The sequence below is a fragment of the Myxine glutinosa genome, chromosome 3, assembly GCF_964187855.1.
Source record: "Myxine glutinosa chromosome 3, kmMyxGlut1.1, whole genome shotgun sequence".
Lineage (NCBI taxonomy): Eukaryota > Metazoa > Chordata > Myxini > Myxiniformes > Myxinidae > Myxine > Myxine glutinosa.
Window position 1 is genome coordinate 15420138 of NC_136263.1, and position 17101 is coordinate 15437238.

A 17101-nucleotide genomic window follows, 5' to 3' on the forward strand; every position below is an offset into this window, starting at 1 on the left:
GTAATTCAAATCGTCTTTTAAGGACCTGAGTCATAATGCTATGCTGCACAGTTTATATCCCATATACTCTGCTGATTAGTCTTGTTTATGAGTCTTTATCATTTGGTTGCTTTTTCATGTTCTAATCTGAACCCACTGACTCATGATTCAGGGAAGGTGGCTTCAAATCACAAAAACACACTGATGTCTACGAATGCCTTTGTCCTGCATGAGCTTTACGTACAAGCTCCTCCATGAGCATACACTAAAGATCACAGCACAAAAGTAAAAACACAACTGAAAAAACATTCATGAAGGTTGAAATTGTTGAACGATTGAATTGTTGATCGCAATTGAAATGGTTTAAAAGAAGCCCTCGATACCAATACAAAAGCCATAATTGGCAAATGGTCGGCCTCCCGCTCCCTCCTTTGAGAAAAATAAAATACCTTGGAATAATTTCAACAGAAACCATCAAGCCAGCCTTTTTCATTAGACTCTAGGACAATAGCTTCCCTCAAGTCAAGAAGAGGAGCTTTTGTTCAGACTGATCATTTTTGACAAGTGCGTGGTGACGATACATTCATGGCAGCAATTTGGAAATAGCTCAGAGTGCTGGTGGAAACCTCACCGACTATTCATTGAAAGACACCATGGGATCCAAACCCCCAAATAAAATGACGAATGCTGGCAGAAGAGACACACAAATTACCGTGCATCTGAAATATGGCACCACGTGTACCAGACTCGATGACATAATGGGTAGAGCGTCGTCGCTAAGTCTAGGAGCTCGGCGGTTTGAACCTGACCCAGGCCCAGTCAAAACAAAGACATTTAAAATGGTAGTGCTGTTACTCAGCTTGATGTTCAGCATTTAGAGAGGATAATTAAAGCTTGATTGAACGGAAGGCCACCATTTTAGCTCTTACACGAGCCTCGATCTTGTATACAAAAAAGAAAAAAAAATTGTGCAGGTTTGTTGGACCGAATGGCCCACTCCTGCTTTGAAGTAAGGGAACTCGTATTTTCCAGTCTGCGAAACACCAGAATGATGGTTTATAGTCGGGTTGGCAATGGAACCCAGGCCAGACAGCTCGGATGGAAGTGTGGTATCTCAAAAGAATGCTGTCACACACTCAGACATCACTGTAACAATTACACCGTCATTAACAAGCTCTTTTTTAACGTTTTCTTAGCCACATTTGTCCATTTATCACTTTTTTCATGATAATTGGAGATATATGGTCAATAGTGCTGGCTATTGATTATTTTAATAATTGTTAGAATTCGTGCAGCCTCCCCTCGCCAATTTCAAAAAAGCCGCATCTGCTACAGAAAGCTGTAAACTAAAGCCAGAAGTGTGAAAATGGCTGACCATATATATATATATATATATATATATATATATATATATATATATATATATATATATATATATATATATATATTTATATATATATATATATATATATATATATATATATATATTTATATATATTTATTTATATATATATATATATATATATATATATATATATATATATATATATATATATATATATATATATATATATATATATTATATATATATATGTGTCAGAATTTTGAACGAGGTACAAATCCCCAAAAACACACATTGATTGCTTTAAACCTATATAACTTTGTCCCAAATGTTCTGAATTAGTACATTTAGGTGTCATCCTGCATAACACAATCACGGCTTTCAGAAAATGTATAGTTTTATATACTTTTTATCAATTATCTACATGTTATAAGCCTCTGAACCTCAAAACATGGTGAAAAAGGGCATTTTTTAGTATTTCGTTACCCTTCAAAGCCATGCATTCATTATAAAAGCCTTTTTCAGATACTTTTCACAGCTGGAATAAAAGTAGATCTATATAACTACTCTACTGAATGTGTTTTTGTGTTACTCATGTCAGTTCCTGAGTCACAGCTCCTCCTCATATAGGATGAAGCAGATGAACCGTAACGTAAGAGATATTTATATAAGCCCTGTTTTACACATATCAGGGTGTTCCATAGTTCTTCTTTAGGGCGCAACAAACAGCACTTATACGTATGTATTAACTCTGTAAAAATCATTGACCTCCTTTGTTTCTCTGAGACGCAACAAGCTTGAGTGTGAATTTAGAAACCATAACGGTCTCTTACGTTACGCACGTCATGCTCCCTGTAAGCCAGGTAAGTGCATATCGAAGTGAAATATACCATCAGACCATCACATTAGCTTGAATTCTATGCCATTTCAAAAGATCGGGACGCTCCTGGTGCATTAAGTACGCAAAACTAGCCGAAACAGCATCTTCGGGAAGAAGAGGAAGGAATTCATATATCTTATTTTGGTCTCTTACGTTATGCTAACAAGGAAGGGAAACTTTGACCATGAATAAAAACGGAACCTCTGGGCCGATCGGTGTCAGTTTGGCTGCGTTTGATAGCCCAGGCTTAGGGCTTTAAGGATATCAAGGTGATTTTTAGCTATTCCAAAAAAAAAAAATTTGACCCCTGGGAGGCCCAAATGTACCTCGTTCAAAATTCTGACATATATATATATATATATATATATATATATATTTATATATATATACATATACATACATACATACATACATACACACACACAGTGCCTCCAGAGAGTCTACAACCCTTTTCAAAATTTTCACCTTTTGTTGCCTTATACCCTGGAATTCAATTGCATTAAATCAGGCTTTTCCACCTTCATTTACACATCGTAATCCACAAATTCCAAGTGAAAAACAAAATCTACAAATTTCAGAAAATTAATCAAAATACAAAACCAGAATATATTGGTTGGATAAGTGCCCACCCCCTTATAATAGCAATTGTAAATTAGTTCACGTGTAACCGATCACATTCAAAATCACACACCAGGTTAATTGGCCTCCACCCGTGTTAAATTGTCGTGATTCTAATTATTTCAGAATAAAATCAGCTGCTCCTGTGTTTCCTCTGCTGGGTAGGGCATCCCATACCAAAAACTCATCCATGAGCACCAAGGAGCTTTCAAAAGACTGATGGAATAAAATTGTGGAAAGGCACAGATCAGGAAATGGGTATGAAAATATTTTAAGGCCTTAAATATTCCTTGGAGCACAGTCAACGCAATCAGTAAGAAGTGGAAGGTGTATGGTACCACCAAGACCCTGCCTAGATTTGGCCGTTCCTCTATACTGGATGACCAAGCAAGAAGGAGACTGATCAGAGAGGCCACCAACACTGCGTTTACACTTTGACCTCGCCTCTCGGGGCCACTGCTTATCGTGCATGCGATCAAGACTTTTTCCTTTGTCATCATGTCTACACCTACCCCGCGAACCGGGGAATAGCTCACCAAAGTTTGTTGACCTAGTATACCCTCGAACATCTTCGCTGAGGCGCAAACGAGCGAGCGGAAGTAGTACACTACGTCCTCATTGCAAAGGTCATACCCCCTGGGGACATCTTTCTCTCCGAGGGCCGAGGAGTTACCCTACCTTTTTGCTAGGGAATGATTACTCGGCTCTCGGGGAACTGGTTTTGCGTCTACACGTGGGTCATTCCTCGGCTTTTGGGGACGTGTAAATGCAGCCCAAGAGGCAAATGGCAACTTTGAAAGAGTAACAGGCCTTTATGGCAAAGACTGGTCATTGTGTGCATGTGACACCAATATCCCAAGCAGTCCACTAGTCTGGCCTGTACAGCAGGGTGACAAGAAGGAAACCATTACTTAAAAAATCCCACCTTGAGTCTCATTTGAGGTATGCCAAAAACACTCCGGAGATTCTGAAGACGTGTGGCAAAAAGTTTTGTGGTCTGACAAAACAGAGATGGAACTTTTTGGCCTAAATGCAAAATGTTACATTTGGCGCAAAACCCGTTAATTCACCCCAGATCCACTTTTTTGAAACACCAACTTCTTTCCTGGAAGTCCTGGCTGTGTCCATGCATTTTATACCTCTCCCACCCCCCCCCCCTTCCCATGCATCCTTCCCCCCCACCCCCCAAGCCCTCTCCCTCCCACAGATCTCCCGATGTCCCTGTTCTCTGCAGTTGTACTTGTGTGCTTCCCTCTCTCGCCCCATCTTGTCTCCCACTCCCTTTATTGTATGATTTGTGTGTCCGTTTGATTTTTTGTTTGTTTGTTTTGTGATTGACGTTAGCTCTTACAGGAGCCTCGATCTTGTATACAAAAGAAGAAAAAAACACCCAACAGCACATGACCCAAAGAACGACATCACCTCAACCACGCACGAACTGTCCGCCTTCCTCCTCCATCATCTCCTCATCTACACATGCAACGGATGCATGCCACAGCTTGAAGCATGGCGAAGTTAGCGCAGAGAGCAGCGGCAGTCGTGTCCATTCTCCATACACCATGTTCCTCCAAACAAGCAGGCTCCAATTGTACATTAGCATCTTGTGGATATCTAATCGCACCCTTCACCCCTACAAGTAATGAAGTGCTCCCAGAAATCGCTCTCACACCTGTGAGCATCACGCGCCACTGACCCGTCTTAATCGTGGAGCTTCGTCGCTTGTCAAGGCTGAATGACCAACTGGACAAAACTCGATACGCAGGTTTGGTGAGGGTGGGGCTAAGCAAGGATCTGCCAATTAGCAGGCGTAGTTACACCAACAGAAATTATTGATCCAATTTTAAGCCCTGCCCCTACTAAAGGACTATAAAAGCGCAGCAGGCGAGAGCTCAGCGGGTTGGTATTTTGGCATGGGTCTTGCATTGGTTTTGGCTTTGGTCCTGTGTTTGCGTCGTGGGGCTTCATGGTGCTTCAAGATAGAATGATCGGGGCATGTAGTGGTGCTCACATTTATGGGTCAAATTGGGAGCCTTGGGGCAGATGGAACAAGTGCACCGATTAGGGACAGGCCAAGCCACTCTTACACACATCTTTTAGTTCTCACACAGTAGGTTATTTATCTCATGCATTCTTTTCTCAGCTATTTTTATTTTATCATTCTCCCTTGAATGACAACTCGCCATCAATAAAGAGGGCATCAACAATTGGTGGCGTTGCCGTGGCCCAACCCCTCCTAAGTGACAACCACTGATAGCACACCTTCGCAGTTTCTCTTGCACCACCCACATTTCATGCACCACACCGCATTCTCTACAGTCACCCTCCCTAGACACCCCCATAATTTCTCCTCTCGACCCCTCTCTTTTAGCATTTGGGTCACGGAAGCATGACTGCTTCCGCCTGGTGAGCAAGAGGCCATGTCCCTCATTATTTTTCTCCTCTTTCTATTGTATCTCTCTCCCCATGTGGTCTGATTGGGTACCCATGTTGTGTATGTATAGCCGGTAGGTATGGCTGAGGTTTTGTTCTGCTTTTTTCCATTTTCTTTCCTGTGTAAATATCGTTGCCCTCTTCATTGCTCATGACTGCTTGTTCATTTTGACTTGCATTCCCCTTTTTAATCCATTTTGATTTCCCTCGCTGTACATTAAAGTCATCGAGTTCCCTCCCCATCTGCATGATCCTGCTGTAATAATAAATCCCTCTTGTTAAACTTCATTTCAATCTGTCTGTGTTCGTCTTTTCCCAATTGATCCAGCGCTTTTCGCACATTAGGTTAGACTGGGAGGTTATAATTCCCCAATTGATTGGCTCATTCAGTCCGGCATTCACTAGCGGATGCTCAGCTGCCCTAATTAAGATCCAATTAAGATAAGATTGGTGCATAGCCGAGGGCACGTCCCCCAATTGTAGAGCCACATGGCGCAGGTAAACAGTTGTCAGACGGAGAACCCGGGGACCACGTGGTAGTCCAATTGGTGATTGTGGTTGCCTAGCAATCCGCCATGGTACGAAGTTTTTTGTGATTGCTGGCCTCAAGCATGGTACATTCGAGGAGAACTGAGGATCCCCCTCCTAGTAGACCTGAAACCCGTGGCCATAACATATATTGTTTGTTTGATTCTGGGGACACAAGATAAATTACTCTACATTTCTTTTCCCGGGAATGTTTTTTTTAAATCTCAGTGAGGTTCTTCTTCATCATTCCTGTTGCTCCAATTATTGCTGGTACAATTTTGATGCTCTTTAGCTTCCAAGATCTGTTGATCTCATTTTTGAGATCCTGGTATTTGGTCATTTTCTTGATTTCTGTGTTGTTTAGGCCAAAATCACTGGGTACTGATATCTCAATCAGCAATGCTGTACTTTTCATTTTGGCCTGAGTACAATGTCCGGATGCAATGCTTTGGTTTCTATGTTCACACTCGATGGAGTCATCAGGGTGTACGTGAGCATGAGGTCCTCATTTTCAATGATTGCCCTTGGTTCGTGTTTCCATGAGTTTTCTGGAATGGAGATGTTCACATTTTTGCAGAGACGGCAATGAATCACTTTGCATACTTTGTTGTGCCGTTGTGTGTAAAGTTGTTCTGATAATAGTTTTTTGCATCCTGAGAGCAGGCGACTCGCACTTTCTGTTTCTGTCTTGCAGAATCTACACTTGTCCGTCTGGCTCAGTCCTTCCATCTTTTTATATCCATTGGTGAAGTGTCCTTGATCTTGGGCATTTATTATGATTCGTTCCCCCATCCCAGTTGAGCTGGCCTCTTCATAGCCATTCCAATGAGCCTTCTTTGTCTATCCCCACTCTGTCCAATTATTTTATGTATTTTCCTTCTCTTTTGTCATTCTCCCAGTTGTTGGTGAATATTTATTGATATAGTTTGTGTGTGTGTGTGTGTGTGTGTGTGTGTTTGTGTGTTACATTCACTGCTGATGCTGGAATGTTCAAACAGTAAATGGTATGAACCCGACACCTCTCAATCAAGGATATTTCTCATGTTCTTATATTTCCATGAGTCCGATTTGCATTCAGGAACAGAAGAATTATGGACTTGGACAACCATTGTGAAATGTCTCCCCTTTCGTTTAAATGCTGAAAATTATGTTTAACAGTGGTAGCCTGAGGGAATGCATCCTCGGGTTAAAATGGAGGAACATACAGGCCATTTCAAATTTACAAGAACGATGATTATTAGCCCCCGTTGGACTTAGTCCCACGTGGGGGCTTATGGATTTGGTCTTGTCCATCCATCTGTCCTTCTGTCCGCAACCATATCTCGGAGATGTATGCATCTGTTTTATATATACTTGGCACAAAGACAATACATGATGGTATACATCTACAAATTATTTTGTTTGACGATACGATTAAAGATGGCCAACTGGCGACCATTTTAGTTGTAAAAAAAACCCCGATGTTGAACACATTCTCAACGACAACGGCACTCAGTAGAGAGCATACCGCCACCTGGTGGGCCATATGACTCAAAAGTGAAGAATCACTTAAAAAATTCTCGTAGCTGGATCCGAATCCGAATCTTCACCAAAATCGAATCATTTCGTCCTTGTCACATATGCCACATCTCTGCAAAATTTCGTCCGAATCCGTCCACAACCTTTTGAGATATTTTGTTCAGAAACGGACAGACAAACATACAGACAGGGGTGAAAACGTAACCTCCATCCACCTTTGATGGCGGAGGTAAGTAACCATTTCTCGGACATGCATTTACCGATCTTGTTCAAGTTTGGCACACAGATAATGAATGAAATTATGGCTTACAAATGCACGTCATTTTGTTTCGAGATCATATCCAAGATGGCTGACTGGCGGCCATTTTGTTACATAAACATATCCACAACCATTTATTGAACACGTATGCTCCGATTTTGTTCAAACTTGGCACAAGCACAGTACGTGATGGCATACACGTACACCTCACTTTTTTGCGATCTGATCAAAGATGGCCAACTGGTAGACTGGCAGCCATTTTAGTTGTAAAAAACCTTATATTGAACACGTACTCAACCATCTCTCGGACATGCATTTAGCAATCTTGTTCAAACTTGGCATACAGATAAAGAGTGACGACTTATATACGCACGTCATTTTCTTTCAACATCAGATCTAAGATGACCGACATTTTGTTCCTTAAATGTGTCATCCCACCCATTTCTCGGACATGAATGGACTGATTTTGTTCAAACCTGGCACAAATACAATACATGTTTTGTAATCCGACCAAAGATGGCCGACTGGCAGCCTTTCACTCCATGAAGCAAAATTCATAAAACCAGAGGGGCTATGACATTTTATATCTTGTTCTTCTTGTTACTGGTGGAGCTAAAGCCCCAGTCCCACTGTGGCGATTTTTTTTAGCGAACCACAACGATCTGGCATTCGTGGAGAAAATCGCTTTGGACGTTCTGATTCTTTTTAGTTCGTTCTTGTTCTGTTAAACTTTCCTTGCGCATCGTGGAGATCGTCTCGATTCGCGGAGGCGCTACGACAGTTTTGGAATGTTCAAAACTGTCGTTGCGCCGCAGCGATTTTATCACCTTCGCCCATTGTCGTTGTGTATTCGCGTGTAATCCTTCCTCTTCTTTGCAATTCTTTGTGACTCTCACCGCTTCGTTGTTAAGATCGCCGCTTTCCGTTGTGGTTCTGGTTCAATTTCTGCCGCGAGGAGAGAAGACACAGAACGGTGGTCGGACGACCTGACTCGATGCGCAATGAGGAAGAACGACGGTCGTTGGTAATTCGCAGAAAGCAGAGAAGATTAAGAGCGAACAGCTGTGCGACAAAGCAACGAGGCACAAGGAGTTACAACGGCTGTGTGAGATGAAGAGAGAATACAGAACGACCATGACGATGTGGAACGGTATGTAACGATGCAAGTAGGCCCAGCACGATTTTGGGTACGAGGGGTATATAAGAAGGGCTCGATTCTCCTCGAAGTCAGTTTCCAGAGTAGCTCACATCACTGTGGTTCATCACTATGTGGTTCTTAAAGTCACTGTGCCTCCTGTGGGTTGTCATCCTCACCCCTCTTCAGAGACCACAACTAGCACACGACCTCCTGCAGGTTATTAGTTACACTAAATTATTAAAAGATAATATATAACATCATGCTAGCCCAGTACTTTTGTATCATTGACAGCTAGGTCTTTCATACAGTATCATTCACTCTACCGACATATTTGTTGTAGGTCCAGTTACAGAATGTTCAGAACAACCATGGTGTCGCCCACCTGGTCCAACGTGGACGAACCTGGAAGAAGAGACAAGGAAACTCGAAGCAGAGAGGAGAGAAGGAGATGTGACAAGAAGGAAATGTTCTCAAGGACTGGCGAAGCGCCACGGAAATGCGCAATATTTAGAGCCTCCGAACAATTCGTACTACATCATTCTGACACGTTCCAGTTCTTTCCAGTTCGTTCTAGTTAGTTGCGCTAGTTAGTTGCTCCGTCTACCTGTTCCGTTGAGTTTCGTAACACGTCGTTGTACGTCTTCGCCTACTTCGTGTTACTTCGGCTCACACGTCGCACTGCCTCGTTCTAGCTCTTTCTGCGTCGAGTTTAATCTTCTACATTCGTTCCTAAATCAAGTTGATTCGCAAATATTGTCCTGTTGATTCGTTCCTCAACCAGATCTGGCAAACCCGGTGGCATTTTGTGAAGTTATTCGTGGCCTAAATCGTTGTAACAATTTCGTACTGTTTCCTTGTTGTTCGCTTTAAAAATCGCCACGGTGGGACTGGGGCTTAAATACTCTTTCTTCATTGTTTTTTGTTCTGAAGTTCTAAGTGCATGTATCCTTTGCAGATCCCACTGGCAACGGTTTCTTCACCAGATGTTTTTGATCCACTGCCCTGCTATCCGCCACCGAATTCTGGGAGGAACCACTGCACCCGTGGTGGGTTACCGCTCGGGCCTTCAGTGACGACTGGGAGCGATGGTGAAGCTGCGAGGTTTCAGGAGGGAGCAAGGCCTGTTTTAGTCATCGAAGGAAGCCTTGATTTTGCGACTCAGAGAAGGTGGGGAGAGTGGTAAGGTGGTAAGATTAAGATCATTGCATCAATTTCTTGCATTCTACTTGAGAATAGGGATCCAACATGTTCTCCTTACCTTACTATATGTAATTTCAGAGCTGGATATTTGTGTGTTTGTTTGTTTTGCTTTTGATTTTGCGTTTGATTGTGTGCTTGTTTGTGTGTTTGTTGTGTGTTAGTGTGTGTGTGTGTGTGTGTGTGTGTTGGTGTATGCTTGTTTATGTGTGTGTGTGTTGGTGTATGCTTGTTTATGTGTGTGTGTGTGTGTGTGTTGGTGTATGCTTGTTTATGTGTGTGTGTGTGTGTGTGTGTGTGTTTGTGTGTGCTTGTTTATATGTGTGTGTTTGTTGTATGTGTATTTGTTTTGTTTTGTGTGTGTGTTTTTTCCATTTGTTTGTGTTTATTTGTGTTTGTGCATGTTTGTTTGTGTTAGTTTGTGTGTTTGTTTACATGTTTGTTGTATGTGTATGCATGTGGGTGTGTGTTTGTGTATGCTTGTTTATGTGTTTGTTTGTTTTTGTTGTGTGTGTGCATGTGTGTGTGTGTGTTTGTTTGTTTTGTGTTTGTGTGTGTATTTTTTGCATTTGTTTGTGTTTATTTGTGTTTGTGCATGTTTGTTTGTGTTTGTTTGTGTGTTTGTTTGCATGTTTGTTGTATGTGTATGCATGTGGGTGTGTGTTTGTGTATGCTTGTTTATGTGTTTGTGTGTTTGTTGTGTGTGTGCGTGTGTTTGTTTGTTTTGTGTTTGTGTGTGTATTTGTTTTGCATTTGATCGTGTGTTTATTAGTATTTGTGTATGTTTGTTTTGTGCATGTTTGTTTTGTGTATGTTTGTTTTGTGTCTGTTTGTGTGTTTGGTTGTGTTTGTTTTGTGTTTGTATTTGATTTGCATTTGATTGTGTGTTTATTAATGTTTGTGTATGTTTGTTTTGTGTGTGTTTGTTTTGTGTATGTTTGCTTGTTCTTGCTTCTGTGTTTGTTTGTATGTTTATTTGTGTGTTTTTGTGTTTGTGCATCTTTGAGTGTGTGTGTGTTTTCTGTTTGTGTATGTTTGTTTTGTGTGCATTTGTATGTTTGTTTTTTTTGTTTTATGTTTGTTTGCGTGTTTGGTACGAAGTTTGGGGAGTTTACGTGTTATGCAGATGGGGAGTTTGCGTGTTGCCATGCACTCACGAAGTGAATAGCGGGGTTAAGCGATCGGTTATGTGCTTACATACATGTCATACATACGTGTCTGCATTTTCAAAATTATTTTTCTTGGCAACCGTTGGATTGACACAAAACTTTCACCATAGTATGCGTCTACTCGTGTAGAATTTTTGTGATATGATGACGTCATAGGTCACATGGTATGCGCGCCATCTTGGAAAATCGAAAAACTTTGTACCTCTATATCTCTGAAACTGCCCCATGGAAAAATAGAAACATGGCTCATTGTGAAGAACTCTGTGTATGGGGAATAAGTGTTATTAATGATGACATTATTGTTACCTTTATTATGACGTCATAATTTGACAAGTACAACTCTTAGTCCAACTAGTTAGAAATTTATTGAGCGTGATCTACGCAACAATTATATTGGACAATTTAAATTTATAACGTCATTGGTCACATGGCCTGGCAGCCATATTGGATCAAAGAAATAAAACCTTAAAAAACAAAGAGTTGGTCAAGTCGACTGTGTGGTGTAAGTATTCCATGATACCATCTAGTTAGGGGACCATTGGTACCCTTTTGAAATTGCTAAGATTTTTAGGAGACCATTGGTACCCTTTTGAAATAGCTAAGATTATTTTTATTATTATTATTATTATTATTCCATGAAATTTGTTGGTGACCGACAGGTCAAACCATTTATCGTAGGAACTTGAAACTTTGACCATGTATGATTTACCACTTCACTTGACGCCTATCCTAAGTATGACGTCATAGGTCACATATGGGATCATGTTGATATAGGATTACAGGAGACAGCTTGCTAATTCAACTCATGAGGGAGAATGACCTCCATGCTGATGAAAGGCAATGAGCCAGAAACACATCCATGGATGGATTTCCTTCCCAAGAAAGGGTGGGCTAACATTGTCAAAAACTACTTCTGAAGCCTATTATGTCAGATGACTCATACTGTGGGTACCAATTTTGTAGCTGACACTCCTTTTAGCAGTGGACTTTTTTTGGTGTGTGTGTGTGAGTGAGTGGGTGAGGGGCTGTGGATTCTGGAAGTGGAGGCGGTTTAGTTGTTGAGGTTTGTGTTCTCACTGGCTAGGGGTGGGGGTATGTATGCATCCAGGTGTAGCTGCTGCATGTGGTGGTGTATGTGCTCCTGCTAGCCCACCTTAGCTGACCGTATCGAGGTTGAAGGGCCGAAACGGCATGATGCTGAGGACCTCGACTGAGGACCCAGTCAGTGAAGCACACTTGTGACTAGGTGTGTTTTGAAATTATATGTATATACAATCACGTGAAAAAGTAAGTACACCCCATGTAAAGTTTTGACTTTTTCAACATATTTCAACATACAGCTATTTGATCTTCATTTCAACAATATTGATAGATAAAGGTGATATAATATAACAAATATCATGAAACATTTACATTTTGTAGTCCATTGTATAATTTAAATAAACATAAATGCAAATTTCGCATGTGGAAAAAGTAAGTACACCCCTACATTTATCACTACTTCAAATACCTAAAATTAGAATCACGTGCACCAGCTCAGGTGCAAATGATTAGAATATCGTTAGAGAGGATCTTGGAGGAACCTGTCTTATTTAAACCTCAGACATTTAGTTTGGTTTGCTCTTTGTGTTTGAAGTGTGCGGCGTCACCATGCCTAGATCAAAAGAGCTATCTGAGGCCTTCAGAAAGAAGGTTATAGAGGCCCACGAGTCTGGGAAGGGATTTAAAAAGATCTCCAAACAATTTGAAATCAATAATTCGACTGTCTGGAAGATCATCTACAAGTGGAGAAGATTCCAAACAACTGCCAACTTGTTCAGGACAGGCCACCCCAGCAAGTTCAGCCCGAGAGCAGACCGCAAGATGCTGAAAGAAGTCTCTAAGAACACTAGAATGTCATCACGGGACCTACAGGTAGCTCCTGCCATTGTTGATATGAAAGTGCACGAGTCTACCATTAGAAAGAGGCTGCACAAATTTGATCTACATGGGAGGTGTGCCAGGGGGAAACCTTTGCTGTCCAGAAAGAACATCAGGGCAAGACTAAAGTTTGCCAATGAACATCTCGGCAAAGGCCAGCACTTCTGGAACAATGTGCTCTGGACAGATGAGTCAAAGGTAGAGCTATTTGGCCACAGTACCAGAAGACATGTTTGGCAAAAACCAAAGACAGCATTTGACCACAAAAACCTGTTACCAACTGTAAAGCATAGTGGTGGAAATATTATGGTTTGGGGCAGCTTTGCTGCATCAGGGCCTGGGCAGCTCAACATCATAGAATCCACTATGAATTCTTCATTGTACCAGATGGTGCTTGAGGATAATGTGAGGCCATCTGTCAGAAAGTTGAAGCTCAACCGAAGCTGGACCTTGCAACATGACAATGACCCTAAACATACCAGTAAATCCACCAAGGAATGGCTGAAAAGAAAGAAATGGAGGGTTCTGGAATGGCCAAGTCAAAGCGCGGATCTAAATCCCATCGAGATGTTGTGGGGGGATTTGAAACGAGCTGTGCATGTAATTGTGCATGCTGTGCAACATTTTTTTGTTGAATAAATTATTGCAAAGTCAATTTTTCATTGTTTTTTGTTCAATTAGATCACCTTTATCTGTAGATACTGTTTAAATGAAGATCAAATATTGATATGTCCACATATGTTAAAAAGAAAAAAAAACATTTCATGGGGTGTACTTACTTTTTCCACATGCGAAATTTGCATTTATATTTATTTAAATTATACAATGGACTACAAAATGTAAATGTTTCATGATATTTGTTATGTTATATCACCTTTATCTATCAATATTGTTGAAATGAAGATCAAATAGCTGTATGTTGAAATATGTTGAAAAAGTCAAAACTTTACATGGGGTGTACTTACTTTTTCATGTGACTGTATAAAAGAGTCATCACAACAAAATATATGTAAAAAAATTTCAAGAAGATTTAAATGATTAGTTGATTAATATAAGAAAAAAGTAGCATTATCCTATTATATTATTAGTTGGAGGAAGGCACAAGGGTGAGTATATATTTATATATAAAGTCCCCATTTGGTGAAGTGCTTACAAAGGAGAACTTGCAATATGAAAGCAAGTGTCACCGAAAGCCTATCTTGGCTTCGTCTGACAATCATGGCATTGTCCCCAAGTTGTGAACCTCTCACGAAAGAGTATATGTTTCTCTCTTTCATGCTCATTCATTCTACAACAGCAACAACACCTCATTATCCCGATCAGCACTATATGTTTTATGACCTTTGTCACATGTACATGCAATGTTAATTGCATTGCAGCCAAACGTATATAATGTAATATATTGCTGGCATGCTCGCCGCTCGGCCTTACCATGAAAAGATGTTGTTGTACCCATTTGTCAATGTTTCTCCTGAATAACAAGCAGTTTTATCTTCCTCGTGAGGTTTGTTACAAGGCCCTTGATTAATATCGCCATCATGTGTGTGCAGCTTTACAATGGGGGATTTCACTAAGTTGGATTATGTTGATGTAGCGTGGTTGGTACTTGGTACTTTGAGGTACCGGTAATAAAAACTTTTTATCAACTTATTCTCCAACAGATTTCACCATGTGGATTATGTCACTTATCATACCCCACACCCTAACTTGAATCAATCTAACCTCCACTCTCAACTACTCCCTCTGCGACATATTTTGTCTTCGTAGAAGGGGTACCTGGCATTGTTGTCCTAATCCTGTTGGCATTTTGAAGAAATATATATATATTTTTTGTGGGGGCCATAAAACATTTCACTCCACCTACTAATGAATGGGGTCAAGGGTCATTCAATACTGTCTTTCACATAGTTATCTGCAGAGGTTAGGGTGCCGGCTTGGGATCCTAGGATCCTGGGTTCGAATCCCGGTCGATCGCTGAATTAACACCAGGGGGGGTGACTCAGCCTGTCATCCTTCCGGGGTCGGCAAATTGAGTACCAGTTCACTGGTAATTCCCTGCGTGTCGCAAGAGGCGACTAACAGGGTTGGCGGCAGGAAGGGCATCCGGCCATAAAACATTGCTTCAAAAAGGGGACCACGGTGCCCGAAAAAGGTCAACCCCCACTCTGCGGGGAAAAATGGCCACAGAGGTGGTTCACATAGCTACCTGCAGAGGCGTAGGCATGCCCTATAGAGCAATTAAAATCCAACTTTCTTTTACGAATCTTTCAAAAAAAGTTTTTGGCTAAAACATTCCCCTCCAATCACTGATGAACTTCTGAAAGTTTGACAAAGATCTGTTTGACCAACCCTGAGAAAAAACACCTTTGGCCATCTCTACGACACACACACACACACACACACACACACACACACACACACACACACACACACCCCTCTTGTATAGATTCCTGTGCAAGAATCGCACTCAGCCATTGCCATGGATGTCTGACTTATTTTTACTTCATTTTATTATTTTGCATTTCCCTTTCCGCCTTTCCTTATGAGAGCTTATTTTGGTCTAAAACTGCCACAGCAGACCCACAAGGCGCGACTGGAAGAAGACATTGTACTCTCCAGTCTCTCGTGATTGTGGGTATTACATGTTTGTGTTCCAACATGTGAATCTGCCACACGAGGCATGATCGGCCGATTATCCTTTTTGTGTTTGAGGTTATTTTTTTCTTACATATTTAATTTATTTTCATGAATGGAGAAGGTGGATGCTCCACAACGGTTGCTGGAGTGAGATGTGCATGGAGGAAGTTTCGGGAACTGAGTGGCGTGCTGATGATGAGGGGAGTGTCGTTGAAGCTGAAGGGAAAGGTTTATGCTGCATGTGTGAGAAGTGTTATGATTTATGGGAGCGAGACATGGGTAATGAACGTAGAGCAGCAACGAAGGCTGGAAAGGGTGGAAATGCGAATGGTTCGGTGGATGTGCGGAGTATCGTTGAGAGAGAGGAAGACAAATGATGAATTGCGAAAGATGATGGGAATAGAGCCTGTGATTGATGCTGTGAAGAGGAACAGGTTGAGATGGTTTGGTCATGTGTTGAGGAAGGATGAAAGTGACTGGTTGAGAAGAGTGATGGAAATGAATGTAGAAGGAAATAGAGGACGGGGAAGACCGAGAAATACCTGGCTAAAGATGGTCGAAGAAGAAATGCGGGCAAGGGGGTTAACAAGGAGAGATGCAGAAAATAGGGCAAAATGGAGAAAATTGTCATGGGGACCGCAAGGCTAACCCCCGCTCTCGCAGGGAAAATGGCCTTAAAATGCCTGTTGTTGTTGTTGTTGTTGTATATTTCATATCCTCGCTTTCTAAAGAGACGATGGAAAGTCAATGTACTTTGAACTACAAGTTTTCTCTCTTTGATGTGTTCATTGATGGATATTAAGATGTACAACATTTGCGATTATAAATCTTTGGCTTGACATTTTTGGTGACCATGAGAGGAATGAGGTGGTAATTCAAGTTATCAACTACACATGCTCATTTAATTTAACAAAAACTGGTGTGGTAACTTAGTTGCTGAAATGCAACAGCGAAAAATGAATTTTCAAATGAGGAAATCAACAAAGAACTTGGGAATCAAATCTAAAATGAGCATCACAAGGTGGTTTGTGGACACATTTGTCCCACCTTGTGTTTTGATCAAGGGTCTTGCATTGTGATGTGTCGAGCGCAAGTGCAGGAAGTGGACTCGAGCATCAGCTTTAGTAGATGTGGATTCAAAGGCCTTGCTCCTCCTGCCCTCTCCTACCTCTGCCCTCCCCGAGCCACCTTGGTTCACACACGTTCCAGTAAGAAATCCTCACCTGCTCAGACTCCCAGCGTACAGACGTGTTTCCCACCTGCAATCATTGTGTTGTCTCGCCCGAATCAACTGACATCTTCCAAAAGTGTTGCCCATCACTTCGTCGTACACTCACGCATGCACATCCACAATCTAACCGACGCATGCTCATTCTTTCCAATCCTGTTCCTCTCTGAGCCATTGTTACCCTGCAATCGCAAAGCGAAAAACGGGGATAAGCATTCGGGTACGGACGTGCGTGTGCTGTACGTGTCTGCATTTTAA

The 17101-nt window shown here is 41.4% G+C and overlaps 1 protein-coding gene across 1 annotated transcript in view; it reads left to right on the forward strand.

The window, feature by feature from the left end:
• The window catches only part of LOC137423803 (leucine-rich repeat transmembrane neuronal protein 1-like), a 640601-nt gene that overhangs the window by 405024 nt on the left and 218476 nt on the right, over nt 1-17101 (forward strand). Inside the window, exon 4 of the mRNA XM_068111319.2 lies at nt 9648-9859. Coding sequence (XP_067967420.2) covers nt 9648-9859 — 212 coding nt within the window. The remainder of the gene's footprint in view (nt 1-9647; nt 9860-17101) is intronic.